The sequence below is a fragment of the Petaurus breviceps genome, unplaced genomic scaffold (genome assembly GCF_028583685.1).
Source record: "Petaurus breviceps papuanus isolate PSGF00001 unplaced genomic scaffold, PetGlider_PUasm1.0 208, whole genome shotgun sequence".
NCBI classification, from domain to species: Eukaryota; Metazoa; Chordata; class Mammalia; order Diprotodontia; family Petauridae; genus Petaurus; species Petaurus breviceps.
In genome coordinates, this window is record NW_027185852.1 from 12,167,933 (window position 1) to 12,188,279 (window position 20,347).

At 41.6% G+C, this 20,347-nt stretch overlaps 1 protein-coding gene across 4 annotated transcripts in view; it reads left to right on the top strand.

The window, feature by feature from the left end:
• LOC138165273 (centromere protein R-like) overlaps nucleotides 1-20,347 on the top strand; it is a 55,504-nt gene that overhangs the window by 3,631 nt on the left and 31,526 nt on the right. For 2 of the 4 annotated variants that reach the window (XM_069093418.1, XM_069093419.1), the window contains exons 2-4: nucleotides 11,050-11,092; nucleotides 17,349-17,435; nucleotides 18,449-18,581. In XM_069093418.1, the coding sequence (XP_068949519.1) occupies nucleotides 11,050-11,092; nucleotides 17,349-17,435; nucleotides 18,449-18,581 (263 nt within the window). Of the gene's footprint in view, nucleotides 1-10,418; nucleotides 10,676-11,049; nucleotides 11,093-17,348; nucleotides 17,436-18,448; nucleotides 18,582-20,347 lie in introns of all 4 variants that reach the window. The other 2 variants (XM_069093422.1, XM_069093421.1) reach the window with 2 other exon arrangements.

Below are 20,347 nucleotides of genomic sequence, written 5' to 3' on the forward strand. Positions count from 1 at the left end.
GATGGATGGATGGATGGATGGATGGATGGATGGATGGATGGATGGATGGATGGATGGATGGATGGATGGATGGATGGATGGATGGGTTGGTGGGTGGGTGGGCGGGTGGATGGATGGATGGATGGATAGGTGAGTAGGTGAATGGATGGATGGATGGGAAAAAACATTTATTAAGCACTTAGTATATAAGCCAAGCACTATGCTTAACAATGAGGATGTATACATATACATCCATATATGTGTGTATGTATGTATATGTATATATCAGGAGGGACCCTGATCTTAAAGGACTTCTATTTTATTTGGATGGACACATAAAAGAGATTTTAGCTGCAGGGTGGATGGCCACGTCCATAACTTTATGAGTTATATCAGCTGGCTTGATCCCATGGGTGGGAGTCTGTAGGGCTGTATCAGCAATGCCATATTCACAATGCCTATGGAGATTACAAATATGCTGATATAATTATCCATCACAAAATACATCATGCTTGCCATATGGGGAAATAAACTAGAAAATTTATTAAGATGCCAAAAGACTGAGTCCCCAAACCAGAAAGTGAAAGCCATCAGAGTAGTTATGATATTGGCACAGGTAGATAAAGTAGAAAGCACCCACATTTTCAAGCCTTTAAAACAGAACAGGCTACCTCAGGCAAAGGTCCTCCTCTCCCCACTCACAGCAACCACCCAGCGTCCGGGAAGCGCGCTCCCAGCAGCTCCGGCCCCTGGCAGTCCTCAGCAGGAGTCCTTAGCAGAAATTCTGGCTAACTCAAAAAGGGCTTCGCACTGCCACTGCCGCTGCCTCTGCTGCTGCCGCCACCGCCAGCCACCGCAGGAACTCCAGCTTGGCTTCCGCTTCCTCTTGCTCCGCCCCTTCCTGCTATGTTAGCAAGTCCAATGGGGCATGGAAGATCTTTAAATCCCATAACCCTTACATTCGGCCCCAAGATCTTTCATGTCCCTTACTTGGCAAAAATACAGTAGGAATAACTAGTGTCAACAAAATTTCACAACAATATAACAAGAATAGCACACAATAAACACAGAAAACCATATTTTAGGGTGGGGCTTGAGCACAAGCTCCCCATCATTCCCCCCACCCCGAACAAATGGGGCCCCAAAATCTTGTGGTAAGGGGTGAAGATCTCTTCTTCTATGGCTACTTGCTGCTGAAATCAGATGTAGAGCTGTCCCTGTCCTAAGGGGTCCCATTTGAGAGGTCAGTTCTTAATATGCTTGATGCCAGGTCCAAGGGTGACACATCACAGTTGCAGATAGGGGGTGGCATCCAGCTTAAGCTATCAGGCATCTACAGATGGAGGGTACCAAGCCTGTGGAAACAAATCTAACAAACAAGGTGAACAAACAAAAAAAATCAAGAAGAAGCAAAGACAATAACCAGACTATTGTAGCCTCACTCATGGTAGAATAAATGACTTAAGGGTACAATTTTGTAATCATCTTCTCCAGAATAAACAATAGTTACAGTGTTATCCCTCCCATATGCTATAATCTCTGCAGCCTTTGGAACATCATCTGGCTTCCGTTTTACCCATACTTTAGCTCCTGATTTTATTCTATCAGTAGAACCAAATCCTTCAGTTCCTGTAACAGTTATTTTGGAAGGATGGTCAGTTTTTACAAGTGGCATTGTTTTACAAGGAACGATAATCACTTGAACTATCCTATCATTCTTGTGAATCTGTATGGGCCCTTCACCTAAATTCTGGAATGTTACAACAATTTCTCCTTGATAATTAGAATCTATTACTCCAGCCAATACATGTATTCCTTGAGCTGCTAATCCTGATTTGGGTAAAATCTGTCCAAAGTGATTTTTAGGGATTCTTATGCATATCCCAGTGGAGATTTTTCTTATTTCTTTTCTGTCCAACCAAAAGTCCTCTAAACAATGTAAATCATACCCCACTGAACCAGGTGGTCCTGGGTACGGTGCTGGGACATCTGGCCTCAAGGTCCAATACTCAATATTTGGGATCTTGTGTGTTTGTTGTTTTCTAATTTGCAGATTGGGGGTCATCATTCTGGCTAGAGGTGTACTTCCTCCCAATGGTCTATTATGCAAATTACGCAAAGCCATGAACAAATTATCCTTCCAATGTTGATATGAATTATTGGAACTTAACTTCCTCAATTGTCCTTTCAGTAATCCATTCATTCTTTCAATCAACCCAGATGCTTCTGGATAATATGGAATATGATATATCCATTCTATATTGTTTAGTATACAATACTTCTTCATTTCATTGCCTTTGAAATGTGACCCGTTGTCACTTTGAATCTGCATTGGGGTTCCATAATATAGACTTAGGAGATCTAGAGTTTTACAAGTGTTTTTCTGGGTTGCATTCTTATAAGGACAAGCTACTAGTACACCTGAATAGGTATCAACACAAGTACATATAAATCTGCATCCTTTATCCAGTGGTAGTGGACCAATATAATCTATTTGCCAGATTTGGGCTGGGACTTTTCCTCTTGCTATCTCTCCAGTTACTACCCGAGGAACAGTTGGCTCCTTTTCTAATTGACATATATGACATTCTTCTGCTATCTGTTTTAACAGTGAATGAGAGATACTAATACCTCGATCTTGTGCCCACTGGTGTGTGGCCTGGACCCCCAAATGGCCTGCTGTTTGGTGGACCCATTTTGCTAATACCGGATCATCAGTTGTTGTCAAAGTAGGGACAATATGTTCAGTAGCAATCTTTGTCAGTCGATCAGCATGAGCATTGTACTCACGTTCTGGTGTGGTGGGGGCCACGTGAGCATCTACATGAAAAACTGACAAGTCAGTGACCAAAGACATGTTCCAGATATCTTCCCATAATTCTTTGCCCCAGACTTGTTTGCCATGAATTTCCCAATTTTCATTTTTCCACATGGGCATCCATGTAGCTAACCCATTAGCTACCACCCATGAATCAGTGAATATATGACACTGTCCTCCTTGTTCTATTTTGATGGCTTGATATACTGCCGTAAGTTCAGCATATTGGCTACTTGCACCTATCCCAGTACTTTCCAAAGTCCTTCTAGTACATGGGTTATAGGCCACTGCTTTCCAATGTCTTTTTTGGCCCAAATATTTTGCTGTCCCATCAGTAAACCATGCATGTCTCTTTTGTTCCTCAGTTAATACATCATATCCCTCATTCCATTTTACAGTGGACTTTACCAACTGTTGCTTTGGCTCAGGGGGTGTGTCATTCCTCTCAATTTCTATGTTTGCTACCGATTCATGTAGAGCAGAGACTCCGCTTTTGCCTGTTTTCACTCTATTTTGAATATACCACTTCCATTTGATTATACTAGCCTCTTGGGCATGTCCAATTCTGTGAGAAGCTGGGGTACTCATTACTCAGGTCATAATTGGGATTCCAGGTCTTAATATCACTTCATGGCCCAGAGTCAGTTGTTCAGTCTCCACCAAAGCCCAATATGCAGCTAACAACTGCTTTTCAAAAGGTGTATACTGGACTCCAGATGAAGGGAGTTTCCTACACCAAAATCCCAAAGGTACATTTCGGCTTTGTTGTTTTTGCCATAAGCTCCAGTTTGCATAATCATCTTGTACAGTCACTTGCAATTCCACTGGACCATTTTGCATGGGCCACAAATCTAGGGCCAATTGTATGGCAGCCTTGGCTTCTTCAAAAGCTTTACTCTGCTCAAGTCCCCAATCGAATTCATATTTCTTCCTTGTGACTCTATATAAAGGTTTTAAAATCCGTCCCAAATGTGGAATGTGGTGCCTCCAATATCCAAACAATCCTGTGAACTTTTGGGCCTCCTTCTTATTGGTAGGGGTAGGAAAATCCTGAATCTTTTGTCGGGCTTGAGGAAGAATCTCCCTTAGCCCCTTGTTCCATTGTATACCCAAAAACTTCACATTCTGAGCTGGTCCTTGAACCTTTGCAGGGTTAATTTCCCACCCTTTACTTTTCATATACTCAATTAGAAGGGTCAAACTCCTTTCCACTACTTTCGCATCTTTTCCCTGTATCATGATATCATCAATGTAGTGGTATGTACAGTGTACACCAGGTAGCTTTAATTCATCCAACTGTTCAGCCACAATCCTGTGACAAATAGTGGGGCTATGTATGTACCCTTGTGGCAAGCGAGTAAAAGTATATTGTCTACCCTGCCAAGTGAAAGCGAAGTGGTCCCATTGTTTAGGGTCTATTGGGATGGTGAAGAAGGCATTTGCCAAGTCAATAACTGCATACCAAGTCCCATCCTTGTCGCCAAATGTATCAGCAATGCCATATTCACAATGCCTATGGAGATTACAAATATGCTGATATAATTATCCATCACAAAATACATCATGTTTGCCATATGGGAAAATAAACTAGAAAATTTATTAAGATACCAAAAGACTGAATCCCCAAACCAGAAAGTGAAAGCCATCAGAGTATTTATGATATTGGCACAGGTAGATAAAGTAGAAAGCACCCACATTTTCAAGCCTTTAAAACAGAACAGGCTACCTCAGGCAAAGGTCCTCCTCTCCCCACTCACAGCAACCACCCAGCGTCCAGGAAGCGCGCTCCCAGCAGCTCCGGCCCCTGGCAGTCCTCAGCAGGAGTCCTTAGCAGAAATTCTGGCTAACTCAAAAAGGGCTTCACGCTGCCGCTGCCGCTGCCTCTGCTGCTGCCACCGCTGTCGCCGCCACCACCAGCCACCGCAGGAACTCCAGCTTGGCTTCCGCTTCCTCTTGCTCCGCCCCTTCCTGCTACGTCAGCAAGTCCAATGGGGCATGGAAGATCTTTAAATCCCATAACCCTTACAAGGGCATATTGGCAAGGGTTATAGTAAGGCCTCATGGTCCTCTCTTTCACCAAAAGGTCTAGAGTTGATGAGTCCCACCTCAGTCCAGTTAGTTTGAACAACTCTATCCTTTTTGGCTTGCTGATCTAAAAGGCTTTAAGTGGCTAGAGGGGAGGGGCAAAGAGAAGATGTGTGTGTGGGGGTGGGGGGGACACCTGTTCCAAATGAGGTTTTGGATGGATGGATGGGAAAGGAAGGTGCTTGAGACAGGGACACCAAAAAGGAGGCTATTATAATAGTTGAGGTGAAAAGTGATAAAGCCCCAAACTAGGGTGGTGACTGTGAGTGAGAGACCAATGGGAGAGGCATTGTGAAGATAGAAACAAGAAGATCTGGCGTTTGATTGGAAGTAACTGTGAGTGGTGTAAGTTGACACCCAGAGGTCACAAATCTGTGTGACTGGAGGGATGGTGGAAGCCTCAACAATAACTGATGGGTTTGGGGAGAAAGATAATGAGGTCTATTTGGGGCATATTGAGTTTGAGAATCTAATATACTCAGGCTCAGTGGTATCAGACTCAATTAGATGTGGGGCCTTTTACTAAACCACACAGTGATCCTTGTGGGTGTGTTTTGATTTAGAAAACCACGTATTAGCATTATCTATGTTTAATTTTATTTTAATTTATCTTGTTAAATACTACATTCCCTGAGCTGCATTCAGGAATGTTGCAGGCCAAGTGTTTGATACTCTTGCTTAAGCTGACTTTATGTACCAGAAAGATGGGAGAAACACTTGATCAGGGAAGACCCAGTTAGGACAGAAGGCCCCAGCAGTACCCTGATTGGGAAAATCAGGGAGTGAGAGAGAGGGAAAAAATGGTAAAGCCCAGAAGAAGATAAGCCCCAGCAGGGATGGAAGACTATGGCATCACCCTGATTGGTGCAAAACTCTTTTAGAGACATTGAAACTTGCCAGTTCTCTGAGCCCACAAACACAAGAGAATTGGAAGGCAGCTGTGATAGGAGTTCAGGAAGTGAGCTTAGGACCTTCCCATTCAGGAGTATGTGGAATGACCCAGAGACTTGATCTGGCAGAGTCCCAAACCAAGAACAGAAATGAGAGGTAAGAGTAGATAAAATAAAATGCTAAGCATTTTATGAAGAAAAATGGATCCCATCACTTGAGGAAATCCCAGAAAAGAATAACTCCATAGCTACAAACAGAGCCTCAGAGGAAAAACAAACAAATTTGTGAACAAGGTCTATAAGAACATCTAGAATAAGTGAAGAAAAAGATAAAATGACGCAAGTCCTCTAGAAGACAGCATTGGAAGGAGAATAAATAGAACAGAAAGTGGGGTCCTGTACCCTGGATGTCAGAATAGTTCAAACAGAACTCAGCAACTTAAAGAGACAATAAGAAATGTAGAAACAAAATTCAAATATTAGAAAAATTGAAGAAAATGTCAAGTATCTACTTTCATAAGCAGCTGATATGGAAAACAAGCCCAGAAGAACGAACCTTTGGACTCCCTGATAAGAACTGGACTCTCCTCACCCCCTAGAAAAGCCATATTTCAAGAAACAAATTTCTCAGAGTCCCAAGTGAAAATAAAATGCACTAATAAAATCCGCTCCTCAAAGAAACCCAAGAATGCCATAGCCAAAATCCAGAGTTTACAAGTCTAAGAAAAATATACCAGAAGCAGCCAGAAAGAAAAGGTTCATAGGAGGCTAAGTGGTACAGTGAACAGAGCACCAGCCCTGGAGTCAGGAGGACCTGAGTTCAAATCTGGACTCAGACCCTTGACACTTACTAGCCGTGTGACCTTGGGCAAGTCACTTAACCCCAATTGCCCTCCAAAAAAAGGGGAAAAAAAAAGAAAGGATTCATATACTAAGGAACCACAATCAGTTTCACACAAGACCTGGAAACCACCACTTCAGAAGAGACATAATCTGGAAATATAGCATTTCAAAAATAAAATCTGACAACTAGAATAAAATACCCTGCAAGTCATACTTCTACAGGAAAATAAATGGACCTTTAATGGAACAAGGGACTTTTAAGTTTCTGATGAGAAGACCAGAGTTTAGTAGATACCTTGAAATGCAAACACATGAGTCAAGGGAAACTTAGAAAGGCAAATACAGTAGGGGAAGAAGAGCTGAGTTTCTCTTTAGAATCTCATGACTTCAAGGGTTACAGAAAGAATTAAATAAGATGAATGGACTGAGGGTGGATTTGTTCTGGTTTGATAGTCTTAAGAGGGGAAAGAAAAAGGAATACGTTGGGATGGAGCTTACTATTGAAATACAAAAATGGAGTTGGGGAGGGCACCAGGTGTCATGTGTACTGTTTGCTCTCTTCTGAACCACAAAGAGGGATTGAAAAGGACTTATGCCCATGTCACACAGACAGATGTATGAACACATGGAGGAATTGATGGAGTCAGACTTTAAACTTCACAGGGAACAGTCAGATTAGGGAAAGGAGACACAGTTTAAGAAGGGAATAGAGTCAGGGAGAGATCATGCAAGATTAGTTACAAAGGAGTAAGTGTGAGAACCAGGAATGTGTCTGGGGAAGGGTAGAGAGGAGGTGCAGGGCACTGGGAGCAGATCACTTCAGTTACAGCTTACCAGTGCTGGTCTTACCCCTCCTCTCGGCTTTCTCCTCTGGATGAAGGGGGGGGGGTGACCAAGAGAGGAAAAGTAGAAAAGGATGTGAATAAATGACAGCTATCATGGTGCCAGTTAGGAATTTTTTTTTAATGTTTACAACTGGAAGTATACTTTAAGACTGAAACACTTTTATACTAATTATTTCACTTCTCCCTTAGAATGTATGTACTTAAGCATGACCACATTCATAGTATGTCTTCCACAGATTATGCTTCTCTGGTAACCTTTGGACAAAGGTTATGCAGCAAACGTCTTTCGATAATGGGGAATATTTGTTGCTGGTTTTGTCATCATGAACTGGAAAAGAGTACTCTCACTGAGCTGAGAGCTCAGTCATACCTTCCACTGGATGAAGTGAGGGCTGTGCCCCTCCCCCTCTCGCCTGTGTGTGTGCTGTGCTTATACATGTTTGTCCACCACCCAGCTTGATAAGAGCCCCTCCTACCTGCTTTACTCATTTCCCAGTATAGGATGGAAAATAAATCAGTTTTAATATCTTAATTTACATACAAGGAGTCACATGGGATGTGAATTTGGTCATTGCCTTTCATCAGAGGATTTCTGAGCATTTCACAAGCACACTCAACAATTCTCTGAGCACCCCTGTGCATTTGGTGGCTGGCAATATTTTCTCCATTATAATGGAGAGTAACTAGAAGCAGAGAGATACTAAGTGATATTTTTATCTTCCATTCAGAGATTTCTTAGTACTTTACAGGCCAGTGTTATTATCAACTCTATGAAGCTTAGTGAGATTATGTGATTTGCCCAACCTTCAGGGAAGAATTTGGCATGGCATCAAGGCTCCCAAAGTTGTATCCACATGACTGCATTTCTTCTTGCCACCATCACCCCTGGTATGCTGTTCTGTGTTCAGTCCCTGTTTTGAGAAGCCCCATGACAGAGCCTTTAGTTTTCACATGTTTAGAATACTGGTCCAGACTTCTTCCCTCATTAGCCTCAATTCCTAAATCTTTATGTGGCATACCCATACGCCCATATTGTGTAGCTTTGAAAATGTTCGGAAAGCATGGAGGAGAGCTCGAGCCAAGAGCACCATTAGTTTTATTTGTTTGGAGATAACTAATTGAAGCTTAATCAGTACTGATTTCATTCAGTGCTGTGTAATCAAACCTCACCTAATTTGGGGGATCTACTGAATCAGGTGTTAAACAAAATTAAGTCACAATATAATTAGTCAAAGAGTATTATTATTGATAATATCAGTCACTTAATGCATATTAAGCACCTACTACATACCCAGTGCCTGTGGTGTTAAGGGCTGTGAGGCATCCGTTTTTAATGTAATCCTCTTGTATTCATGGACAATCCTGAACTTTTAAACCTGCTGTAACTCCCAAGAATTCCATAATCCCACACCATTTACCTGTCCAACATTACTTCCCACCGCTTCCTAATAGGACTCTTTCATGTCTTTAAGATTGGGACCTCTCTATTCTCATCACTTGGCAAGCCTTCTGTCTTTGTGCCTCTCCTGTAGGGACGTCCTCCTAGAGTCCTTCCCTTTGACCGACCGCCTTGTATCTAGGCTTCAAAAGGTCCATCTGAAGACCTTTGTCCCTCGTTTCGCCTTTTCTGATTCCAGGGTCTTCTCTGACCTCTTGTAACAAACACTGTGTAGAATCTTCCTATTTCAACTTGCAAGAGACTGCAGTGGACTTTATGAGATCGAGTTCTGTCTGAAAAGTGATCTGTTACAGTTTGCCCCATGGACGGCCGACTATGTGCTCCTTGAGGACTATGACCTTGTTTTAACCTTCTCTGGTATCTCTTCTCCCTAACCCTCCAACTTTAGGAAATGTGAGGGAAACCAAAACACTTTTCTAATTGTTCCTCCAGAGTGTGACCTGCTTCCCTCAGCCTTGTCCCATACTTTCTGTGCCTGTAGTTCTTCCCTCTTCTTCAGGCTGGATGTCCCCCTGCCCTCTTCCTTCTGTGTCTGTTAAAACTCTCCTCTTCCTCAAGGACGTGCGACATCATCTTCCTCACCGACTGTTCCTGTGTGTGTGATCTCTTCTTCCTCCCTCACCTCATAGACTCTGGAACTCTTCCTTGCAGTGATCATATTCTGCCTTTAGAGTTTTATTAGCCCCTTGAGGCCAAGATCTGCCTTGTTTCCATTTAACATCTTCTTGGCCCACCACCTGTCATACATATAGCAGGCATCAAGAACTGATTAAATGAACTTAATTGAAGATGTTTTTAAGAGTTATGAACTTTTAGAATGGACTGTTCCATGCAGAGTAATATTTATTTTAAACCAAATGTAAATAGTTGTGTTTTTTTTATCATTTCCCATTTTGAGTTATTCATACCACTATTTTTCCATGCTTGATGGGAGAGTATTTAGTCATTTGATTTTAAATAGATTTCTGAAAGATCTTTTTTTAAGATTTATTTTAAATGACTTTAAATGTTCCTTAAAATAATTCTGCAAGCTAGGATTACACGGACAATGGCAGTAATTTTACATGTAGTTTGATATTTCTTCAATTTTGTGATTATGAAGGAATTTGTTTAGGTCCAAGTTCCCTTTGTCTTGGATCCCTTTCTGATGGTTGCCAACAAACCATTAGATAAGACAGTGTCTAGACAAGGATGCATTTTTCAGTGATTTGCTTTTTGGTTTGAAATGAAGATATGGACTTTCACAATGTTTCTGACCCGTTTTGTGCTTTAATTTTTATGTAATTAAATTAGTTTCTATTTTGCAAGGACCAAGAAGGTACTTCTAAAGCTGCATTTGTCACTGGGAAAACTAGACCTAATTTATGTTGACCTTTTTCTCCTTGGAGTATTTAGTCTGCATTCAATAAAATTTTGATGACTGCTCTTTAGAAGACAGCTGCACGAAATAAAGTCTTATAAATATTCCGCTTTTCCTTTCTGACTATTTCCATGAACAGCTGGGCATCCAGTTCAGCAGAACAGACTTTGTACATGGAAAGCTGAGCATGTGCCTGATGCAGTTTAGTAAAGAAGACAAAAAAATAGCTTCTTATGGGTTGGGGACTTGTAAAGTCATGGAGCATCTGTTCCCCAGTTAGGCCATAGTCTGGTAGCACTGAATCACGTCAAGAACCCAGAGGATGGGCTGAACAACTGTTTTTCACCTTGACTCTTTCCTGCTAATGAAAAGTTCCTTTCAATACCCACCCTAAAGGTATGTAAGTGACTGGACTCTTGTGGAGAGCTGGATTTGTTGGGGATAATTTTCTGGGATGTTCTAAAGTTGGGTGCATTTAATAAGGAGTGCTTGTGTGATTAGCATAGCTACTTTTTAAATAGAGATACTTATAAGAGATAATGTCATTAGTGAAGGTGCACTCTCTCATATAATATTAAAGCATAAAACCAGGTATAAAAAATGCCTCTTGAGAGGCGCTTTTCCTAATATATGTCATCTTCCAGGATTGTAAAATACACGAAACTGAGTTGCAAAATTGACTCTTAAAAACTTTGTGCATATTGCCTATGAAAATATAAGTTACTTGAGGCTTGTAAAATTTAAGATCTCTTTAAATATTTTGTTTACAGTGTTAAAAGAGCCCTGAAGTTGGATGTCTTATTACAGGAAAATGTAAGTATCTAATTGTGTATTTTAATCATATGTGGGAAAATTATATGGATTATTAGACCTTTTAAAATTCCACTTATTTATTTAAAAGCCTTATTGCTAGGCAAGGGAAATCATTTACTAAAATGAGCTGTTAATTTTGGTAAGTCCTTATCTCATGTTGGTTGTTACTTTTTATAATGTTAATTTTTTATAAATAAAAATTATTGATCAGTCTTCTTAATATCTACTGATTACTCAGGAGGCAAATGTAAACTACAAATGTTTATAAAAGTGTGCAGAAATTACTGTATTAGTTGTAGGAATGAATGTTCTGACACAAAAAAGCATAAACAACTGAATTATGAGAATACTTTAATGTACATATTATGTAGCTTATTGTAGAAATGCAGAACAGAAACATTAGCTTTAACAGTTTTCTGTCAGTTACAATTACCTCTGACAGCCAGACTGGTGTGATTAAACAGGATGGTAGCAACACTGTAATAAATTTCACCACCGTTTTCACAATGAACTCGAATTGTGCTGTTGCAACCCCTTTTTGTAAACCTAGCTGGTACATTCTTGGTGTTAGCACATCAGGACATATGTCAGTTTATTATGTTCTCATACCAACGGTGGGTGTTGCTTCAAACCCTAATCCTAGGACATTCATGGAGATAGTAAGATGAAAGGAAAGTCAGTTCACTTGAAAGTAAATTAAAACAAAAGCCTGGTCAGTAAATGAGCTCCCCCTCTTTCCCATATGGCAATGTCATTTTAGAGAAATGTGTTTATGTCTAATTCCTCTTTGGATGTCTCTCTGGTATTTAGCAAAACAGAAACTTGAATTTTTTTAAATCTCCGAGATACTTTTCTTTTATTTAAACAAAGGTGGAAAAATACTGCAATGGCACTAAAAAAATCATTAGCAGTTTAATTAGCAGTTTAGTGGACCATTAGCCAACTTGTTGGGTTCAGCGTGCAGCTGTGACTGTAATTCTGCATCTGTTTCTTGAGTCAGAGTAGGATTTGGGAGAAGCGTAGTCCAGCCAGAAATTCAATGCAGTTCTTTTCTGCCCCAAAGCTCTTCTTTGGGAGGTAGGAACAAAATGATTTGAACTGAAAAGAACTGCATTTTAGAATTCATTCTTTCTGTGCAGTACAGCGGTCACAGTGGTGAACTTGCAGGCCAGAATGCCCATTGTCACAATCAGTGTGCTTCATTGGAAAAAGAGAATGTGACCCTTCAGTATAATCATTGAAATACCTGGTGACTCTTTGGTATATTTAGAGAACTCTCTCTTTGTAAAATACTCTGTTCAGATTTTTTTTAGATAGTGACTTTATTGATTAAACATTTCTCAATGCTTGAAGTGGAAATCATCTCCCTTTTTCCTAGGAGCACCAGAAATATGAAGGGAAAACAACTCAGGCAGAGTAAGAGTCTTGCAAATGACTGTTCTAAAAAGCAGCCTTGAAGGTTTCATGATAGTGAATGAAAGGTCATGAGTAAAGAATCGGGAAATCTTCACTGATGTTGTGGAAGCACAGTTAGTTTGCAAGTACAGACGAAGCAGCAGGAGATGGAATGAGCTTGTTTACTTTTTCTGTCCAACCTACACCACGGAGCCACACTCTCCAGAGGGGCGACCATGCTGACGACAGCTGGCACTGAGCTAGCACTTGCTCTGTGCTGGGCACTGTACCAGGCCCTCTATCATGATCATCTCAGTTGGTCCCCACAACCCTGGGAAAAAGATGCTATGACTATCTCCGTTTTACAGAGACAGGTGAAGGGACTTGCACAGGGCCACCCAGCTAGTAGGTGTCTGAGGCTGGGTTTCATCCAGGTCTTCCTGACTCCAGGTCCAGAGCTTTCCCTGCGGCACCACCCAACAACCTCAGAAAACCACAATCACAGCATCTGCTTCCTGGGGCTTTAGTAAGAATCAAATGGCATAATATTGCCAAGCGCTTTGCAGATCTTAATGAGCAATGAAAACGTTCGCTATTATTTCAGAAGGCAGTTGTAGCCAACTGATTGCAGAGGGCAGAAGGAAACTCCTATGAAATTGAATGGGTCAGAGCAGAAAACCCAGGGCTTCAAGGGAAGTGGAAAGTCCCCTTCTCTTCAGCAGCTTTCTGCACAAGTATTTTTCTGTCTCAACGCATCTCTGTGGGAAGCCCCAATGGGGAAGAGCCCTGAGTGGGGGAGAGATGCCACCAATTGGCCACCTACCCATTAGCTGTCTCCAGTTTTCTCACCTGACACAGGCCGGGTCACATTCAGTTGACAGGATGAATTTTCAGATCCCTTTTAGAGCCAAAATTCTGTTACTGTCCGTAACAGGATGTTTCTGGATGTCCACTCCCTGAGTATTCCTAATGCAGTTTATCATTATTTCGGTCACCCACCACTCTTTGACTTCAGTTGTTTCCTCTGCTATCACCATGTTCCCAGGAATTAAGGACCAACCCTTGCATCTAAATCCCTTCATTTGAATTTCTTGTTTCCTGCGTGACCAATGAGGTTTTCCACAACTTCAGAAGCTGCTAGAATGTCTGACCATAGTTGTTGTCATGGGGAACATGGGTCCCCAGAAATGGCAGCCAAAGTATTTAGAACTTGATTCCCTAAAACTCATCTCACCTTGTCTCCACCTCTTCCACCACTTTCTTTTTTTGCTACCCCTCCTCCACCTCCAAAATAACACCAAACCTCTGTATCAGCAATGCCATATTCACAATGCCTATAGAGATTACAAATATGCTGATATAATTATCCATTACAAAATACGTCATGTTTGCCATATGAGGAAATAAACTAGAAAATTTATTAAGATACCAAAAGACTGAGTCCCAAAACCAGAAAGTGAAAGCCATCAGAGTAGTTATGATATTGGCACAGGTAGATAAAGTAGAAAGCACCCACATTTTCAAGCCTTTAAAACAGAACAGGCTACCTCAGGCAAAGGTCCTCCTCTCCCCACACACAGCAACCACCCAGCGTCCTGGAAGCGCGCTCCCAGCAGCTCCGGCCCCTGGCAGTCCTCAGCAGGAGTCCTTAGCAGAAAGTCCTTAGCAGTCCTAACTCAAAAAGGGCTTCGCGCTGCCACTGCCTCTGCTGCTGCCGCCGTCACCACCACCGCCAGCCACCGCAGGAACGCTAGCTTGGCTTCAGCTTCCTCTTGCTCCGCCCCTTCCTGCTACATCAGCAAGTCCAACGGGGCATGGAAGATCTTTAAATCCCATAAGCCTTACAACCTCTTAACATTTGTGGAGTCATTTAAAATGGGAGAGGTAGTAGCTAGGAAGAAATTATGCTCTAGATTACCTAGTGACCCTGAAATTGTGAAGCATTTCTGGGGCTGCTTAGTGCTTATGAGGCTTTTGTTAAAATTTACCTCAAAATAATTGTAGCTATATAGGAGTCCTTTGGGAGGAACCAAGACATGAAATCTGGATTGGGAGTTGGGAGACATGTTTTCACCTTGGCTGTACCTCTCACCAGGTGTGTTAGCTAGGGTAAGGCGGCCAGACTCTCTGAGTACCATTTGCTGATCTTTCAAGATAGAGTTAGACTGGGTGATCTCCAGTGGCCCCTTTAGATTCACCCAAGTCATCCGCTTCTTCCAACCCATACCTATATGTAACTTCCTTCCACTTCTGCTCCCAAAAGGGATCCAGGGGCTAGCACTCTGTCTTCACTGAGTATGGAAGCTGCCCCTTCTCTCCTGATAGCCCCAAGTATTGTCCTCTGTCCCTTAGTACACACATGGAGCATCACAGCCTCTGTGAGACCACTTGGAGCTGGGAGTCCTGTAAGTGTCACATCTGTAGATGGGGGCAAACCACATTTCAGAGTGCTCAACAGATACCTTCAGGGCTAAAAAGTAGGGCAAAAGCATTTATTAAGTGCCTACGTGTGCCAGGCACTGGGATAAGTGCTTTGACAATTATTATTTCATTTGATCCTCACAACAGCCCTTCAGGATAGGTGCTATTATTATCCCCATTTTGTGGTTGAGGAAACTGAGGAAAATGGATGTTAAGGGACTTGTTTAGAGTCACACTTCTTGTATCTCAGACTGGATTTGAACTCAGGTCTTCCTGACTTCAGGCCTGGCCCTCTACCCACTACTCCACCAACTGCCTGGGTTAATGGTTACTAGGAGTTACTGAACTAATCCTGAAGGGAGAAGGCCTTAGGACAGGTAAGAAAGCATGTCATTAGGAAGATCTAAAACATTAAATCCTTGTTAAGAGAATTCTTAGTGGAACAGGAAGAAAAGCCGGTTTTCATTTCTAACCTGTCGTGATTATAGAATGACAGTTTGTTTTCAAACTCAAACAGAACAAAGATTTAGGGTATTTTTTTAAGAGGCCAAAAAATATATAAAAAAATATATTCTGAAAGGTAGATATTTGTTTTCCAGGAGAAATGTGTGATATACAATTGAAGTGATAAACAATTGACACTTGTCAATTGGATAAAGTAATTTTTTGGTACAAATAGGAAAACAGATCAGCACAAATCACATAAGGGTAGTGACTCTCACTTCTTGTACATACCCTGGGAAATAGTAAAGTAGGGCAGGGATTGAACAAATGCCATCGGTTATAACTGAATCCATATAAATACGGGAACTCTAGGTAGAGAGGTGGTGACAGCCACATGAGAAGGGTGCTCAACCTGCTGAGACTCAGAGTCTTTTCTGATAGGGGCTGGGGTCAGGGCTGCTTACTGCTAGCAGAAATGATAAGGGAAGCCAGCGATCAGGTCTCAGCACAGAATTCTTGATGTTCTCCAATACTTTTAAAATTTAAAATCATAACTGTGAGAAGGATTTTACTGTAGCACATTTGGTGCTATATAGAGTCTGAAATTGATACGGAGATTAGTAGAAAAGTGATCTGGTTTTGAATTTTCTGAAATGTGTGTCTTTAAAAATAAAGAGCGATTCGGCGTTAGGTGCTGCTTCAGGTTAGGGATCCTGGCAAGCGCGGCCCCACGTCCGCTGGGGTTTGCTATCTCTTCCGTCTTTCGCCATGGTCCCATCAGGTCAGTTTGTCTTCTTAGCTACGTTAGGTTACTTTTGTGTTCCTTTAGTGAAGATGATGCTGAGCACCTTAGCGAGCACGGATATGCCCACTCTGCATCTAGAAACCGCCTCGATCCTGACCACAGCCTGGCCGCCGTGCACCCTGGAGCATCACTGAGCTTTCCCTCGGGCTGTCACGGAGCCCTCCTGCTGGGCCCAGGCACCTGGGCTGCCTCTTGCTGCTGGGTCCATACCCACTTAGTTCCTCCACTGCCTTTCATTCTGCTTTCTCGAGGTCCATGAGAGGAGGAATGGTGTCAGTGTTTATCACTGTGTCCCTGACTCCTGGCACATGCCTTGGCACATTGTAATTACTTGCTGATTATCACTTGCATGTGTTCTGTATTTCCATCTCCTCTACCACCGTTTGGGCCTTCATTACATCATGCTGTGCTATTGCAGTATCATGTCAGTCAGTAAACATTTATGAAGTTTCTACCATGTGCCAAGCATATAGTTGCTGAGCCCAGGGGATACAATGCAGGGCAGAAGACAGTGCCTGCTTTCCAGGAGCCCACAGTCTAATGAGGAAGACAATGGGCAAACAGCTATGTCCAGACAAGATACGTACAAAAGAACTGGAAATAATCCACATAGGGAAGGCATTAGAATTCATGGGGATAGGGAAAGTTTCTTGTATAAAGTGGGATTTTAGTTGGGACTTGAAGGACGAAAGACCAGTGAAAACTGGAGTCAGGAGAGGCAGTGTCTTGTTCAAGGAGCAGCAAGTCTGGGGTCACTGGACTGAAGAGAAAATGGGGGGACAGGGGAAGGTAAAGTTATAAAATATAAGAAGATGAAGAAACGGGGTTGGGGGCAGCTTAGGAAGGGCTTTGAATGCCAGACACAGAGAATGCCTCTGGAGGTGATAGGGAGCCACTGGAGTTTTAGAGTGGGAAAGGGGTGATCTGATCAGTCCTGCACTTTAAAAAGGTCACATTGACAGTGGCATGCAGGACAGACTGGAATGGAGAGAGATGTGTGTCAGCTCTTTGCAGTGGTCCAACTGTGCACCAGTGTTGATCCCCCAGAGCATGTAATAAAGGAGGGAAGGAAAAGAACCGGTGAGCAAAAGGAATGGACATGCCAGCTGGACAGTTATATGAATAGTGTTCCTCACCCATAGGCCCCCAACTCTCTCTCCTTTCCTTGTCCCTCTCCCGTTTTCTATGCAGTACAAGCCCAGAGTGAGAGACCCATGTCTTTGGAAGGAAGCTCCGAGGATGTCTGGACCAGTCCATACCTGGCTTTGGGAGCTGTGGGTAAAGAAACCTTCCTTAGATTTCTCCGTAAGGCAGTGGGCAGAGGCTGGATGCCTGCTTGTCAGCGACCACTGGAGGGAGCGCTTGCTCTGGGATAGGTTGAACTACTTGATGCCTCTGAGATCTATTTAGATGCTATGATTCCCAACCATTGATCTTCCAGCCTCTTGGGGGAGCTCATTGTATGTTAAAGCAACACATTCTAATTCTGGATGGCTTTTGCCCTACGTTCTCCTTTGACCTTTAGCATCACTGCAAGTTGGCTCCCAAGCCTCTCTGCTCTTAGAGCTCTCAGTTTCCAAAAGCTTAAATGCTTTGAATTTTACTACTTCCTATGTATTTGCATTCTCTTTACACTTTGTCTGAATATGCTTGTAATTGTGCTTGTGGTCTCCCCTACTACAATATAAGCCCCTTGAGCATAGGGATTGTTTCATCCTATAGCATCTGGCATACAGTAGGCACTTAATGAATGCTTGTTGCTTGCTTGGTCCCATTTGCAGTGCCACCCCTGGGTCCTGTTCTTCTTTGTCTACATGTTATAGATCCCTGTCCCCACATTCCTTTCCTAATAAATTTAGGAATGACCAAGGCAGTTAGAAGTTCTGTCCCCAGAGAGCATTTTAAGTTTATGAATGAAGTGGTCCAGTTTCTAGGATTACAGTCTTCTGAATTCACATTTTGCATTCAGCCCAAACCAAAATCCAAAGTTGCCATTTACTTGCCTCTTCCATCCCATTTGGGGACAACCTGCTGAAAAAGAATGACTGCAGTGGGTAAGTGGTTCATATATCAAGACTGCAGATCTTAAAAAATTATTGAGCTGATCTGAAATGTGTGTAAAAATGACTTTGTTAGCACTGAAGGGAGCAGAGAAGAGTTTGAAATCTGAAAATGAGCTAAGTAGGAATTGCATTGATAAGGAACTTGGGATGGATTTGTACTGTGTGATAGAAGATGTGTAAAGATCCTTCACCTTATCTCAATAATTCTCTAAAAATTATTTGTTACAGCCCCCTAAATCTCGGCGAACCAGTGGACATTTGATAGCATCTTACTCACCAACAACAGGAACTCGCCAAATCAGCCCGTATTCATCTCCCAAAAGTCATAATGGACAAGAGTTTGGAAATGGACCATCAGATGGTTAGTTGAGCATTCTTTTCCATTTACTGTAAAATTTTTCTAGTTATTGGTTAAATCAAGGATTTGAACATATGATGTATGGGTCACATTGTCTCTGATTTTCTCTCTCCTCCCCATCATTGAGAGAATTTAAACATGGAGAAAGAGCATTAAGACAATTTTGACATCAATATAAACTTTCAGAACACTTAAGATACTATTGCAAAATGTGTTCCTGTACCATCAGATTTGTTAAGTAGAGATTATGCTTTGCTTGCCTTCAGCCACCAACTGTAAATTATAACTGATACAGATCCTTACAATAACTAGCTGCTAGTCACACACTGCTAGATCACTATTGCTCCTAGAGCTTTCTGACTATTTCTAAATGTTTGTTTCTTACCTGTTATATCCTTAGTATCATCCATGTTGCCCGCCTAAACTCAAACCCAACCTCAGACACTTAACTTAGCCCTGTGATCTGGGGCAAATCCCTTAACCACTCTTTGTCTTAGTTTTCTTTTCTGTAAAATGGGGAAGATAATAATGCCTGCCTCCCAGGGTTGTTATGAGGATCAGAACAGACAATCTCTCTAATGTGCTTAGCACAGGGTAGTGCTGGCACATAATATAAACTATATAAATGCTGGATATTATTATTATTGCCTCAAAATCATACCATTTTTCATTTAATTTTTTTTTGCCATTTCATAACTCATGCTCCTTTTTGACTGTTCAGATCAATGCCTAATATTCACCTTTCCCTTGTAACAAAGAAAAATGTAAGCAAAACCCACTAACAAAGTCACTTCTGACTGTGAGTCTTCCTGACTCTCACATAATTCTGAAAGTGGTTTTAAATTGGCTTACGTCTTTACCAATGAAAGACTTGTATGTTAATATGACAATGTTTTATTTTTAATATTTTGAGCTTGATTTTGTTTACCCATAACTTTTTAAAAATATATTTTATTTTCCCCCCAATTTCATGTTAAAACAGTTTTTTAGAACTTTTTTTTTGAGTTTTGATTTGCATATTTTATCCCTGCCTCCCTCCTTTTCTTCCCTCCTCCCCAAGATGGTAAGCAGTCAGATGTCGGTTATATATGCACAATAATGTAAAACATTTCCATATTAGTCATTTTATACAGGAAGACTCTAATTAAAACAAAAAGAATGAAAGAAAGTGAAAGTAGCATACTTCAGTCTGTATTCAAACGATATCAGTTCTTTCTCTGGAGGTCGATAGTATGCTTCATCGTGAGTCCTTTGGGGTTGTCTTGGATCATTTTGTTGCTGAGAATAGCTAAGTCATTTACAATTCTTTATTGACCAGTATTTCTGTTACTGTGTATATAATGTTCTCTTAGTTCTGTTCACTTCACTATGCATCAGTTCATATAAATCCCCCAGGATTTTCAGAAATCATCCTGCTTGTCATTTCTTACAGCACAATAATATTCCATCACAATCATATACACAGCTTGTTTAGCCATAACCCTATTGATGGGTATCCCTTCAATTTCCAATTCTTAGCCACCACAAAAAGAGCTGCTATAAATTTATTTTTATACAAATAGGTCCTTTCCTCTTTTTTTAATGTCTTTGGGATATAGACCTTAGCACTGGTGTTGCTGGATCAAAGGGCATACACAGTTTTATAGCTCTTTGGACATAGTTCCAAATTGCTCTCCAGAATGGTTGGACCAGTTAACAACTCCACCAGCAATGCATTAGTGTCCCAGTTTTCCCACATCTTCTCCAACATTTGTCTTTTTCCTTTTTTG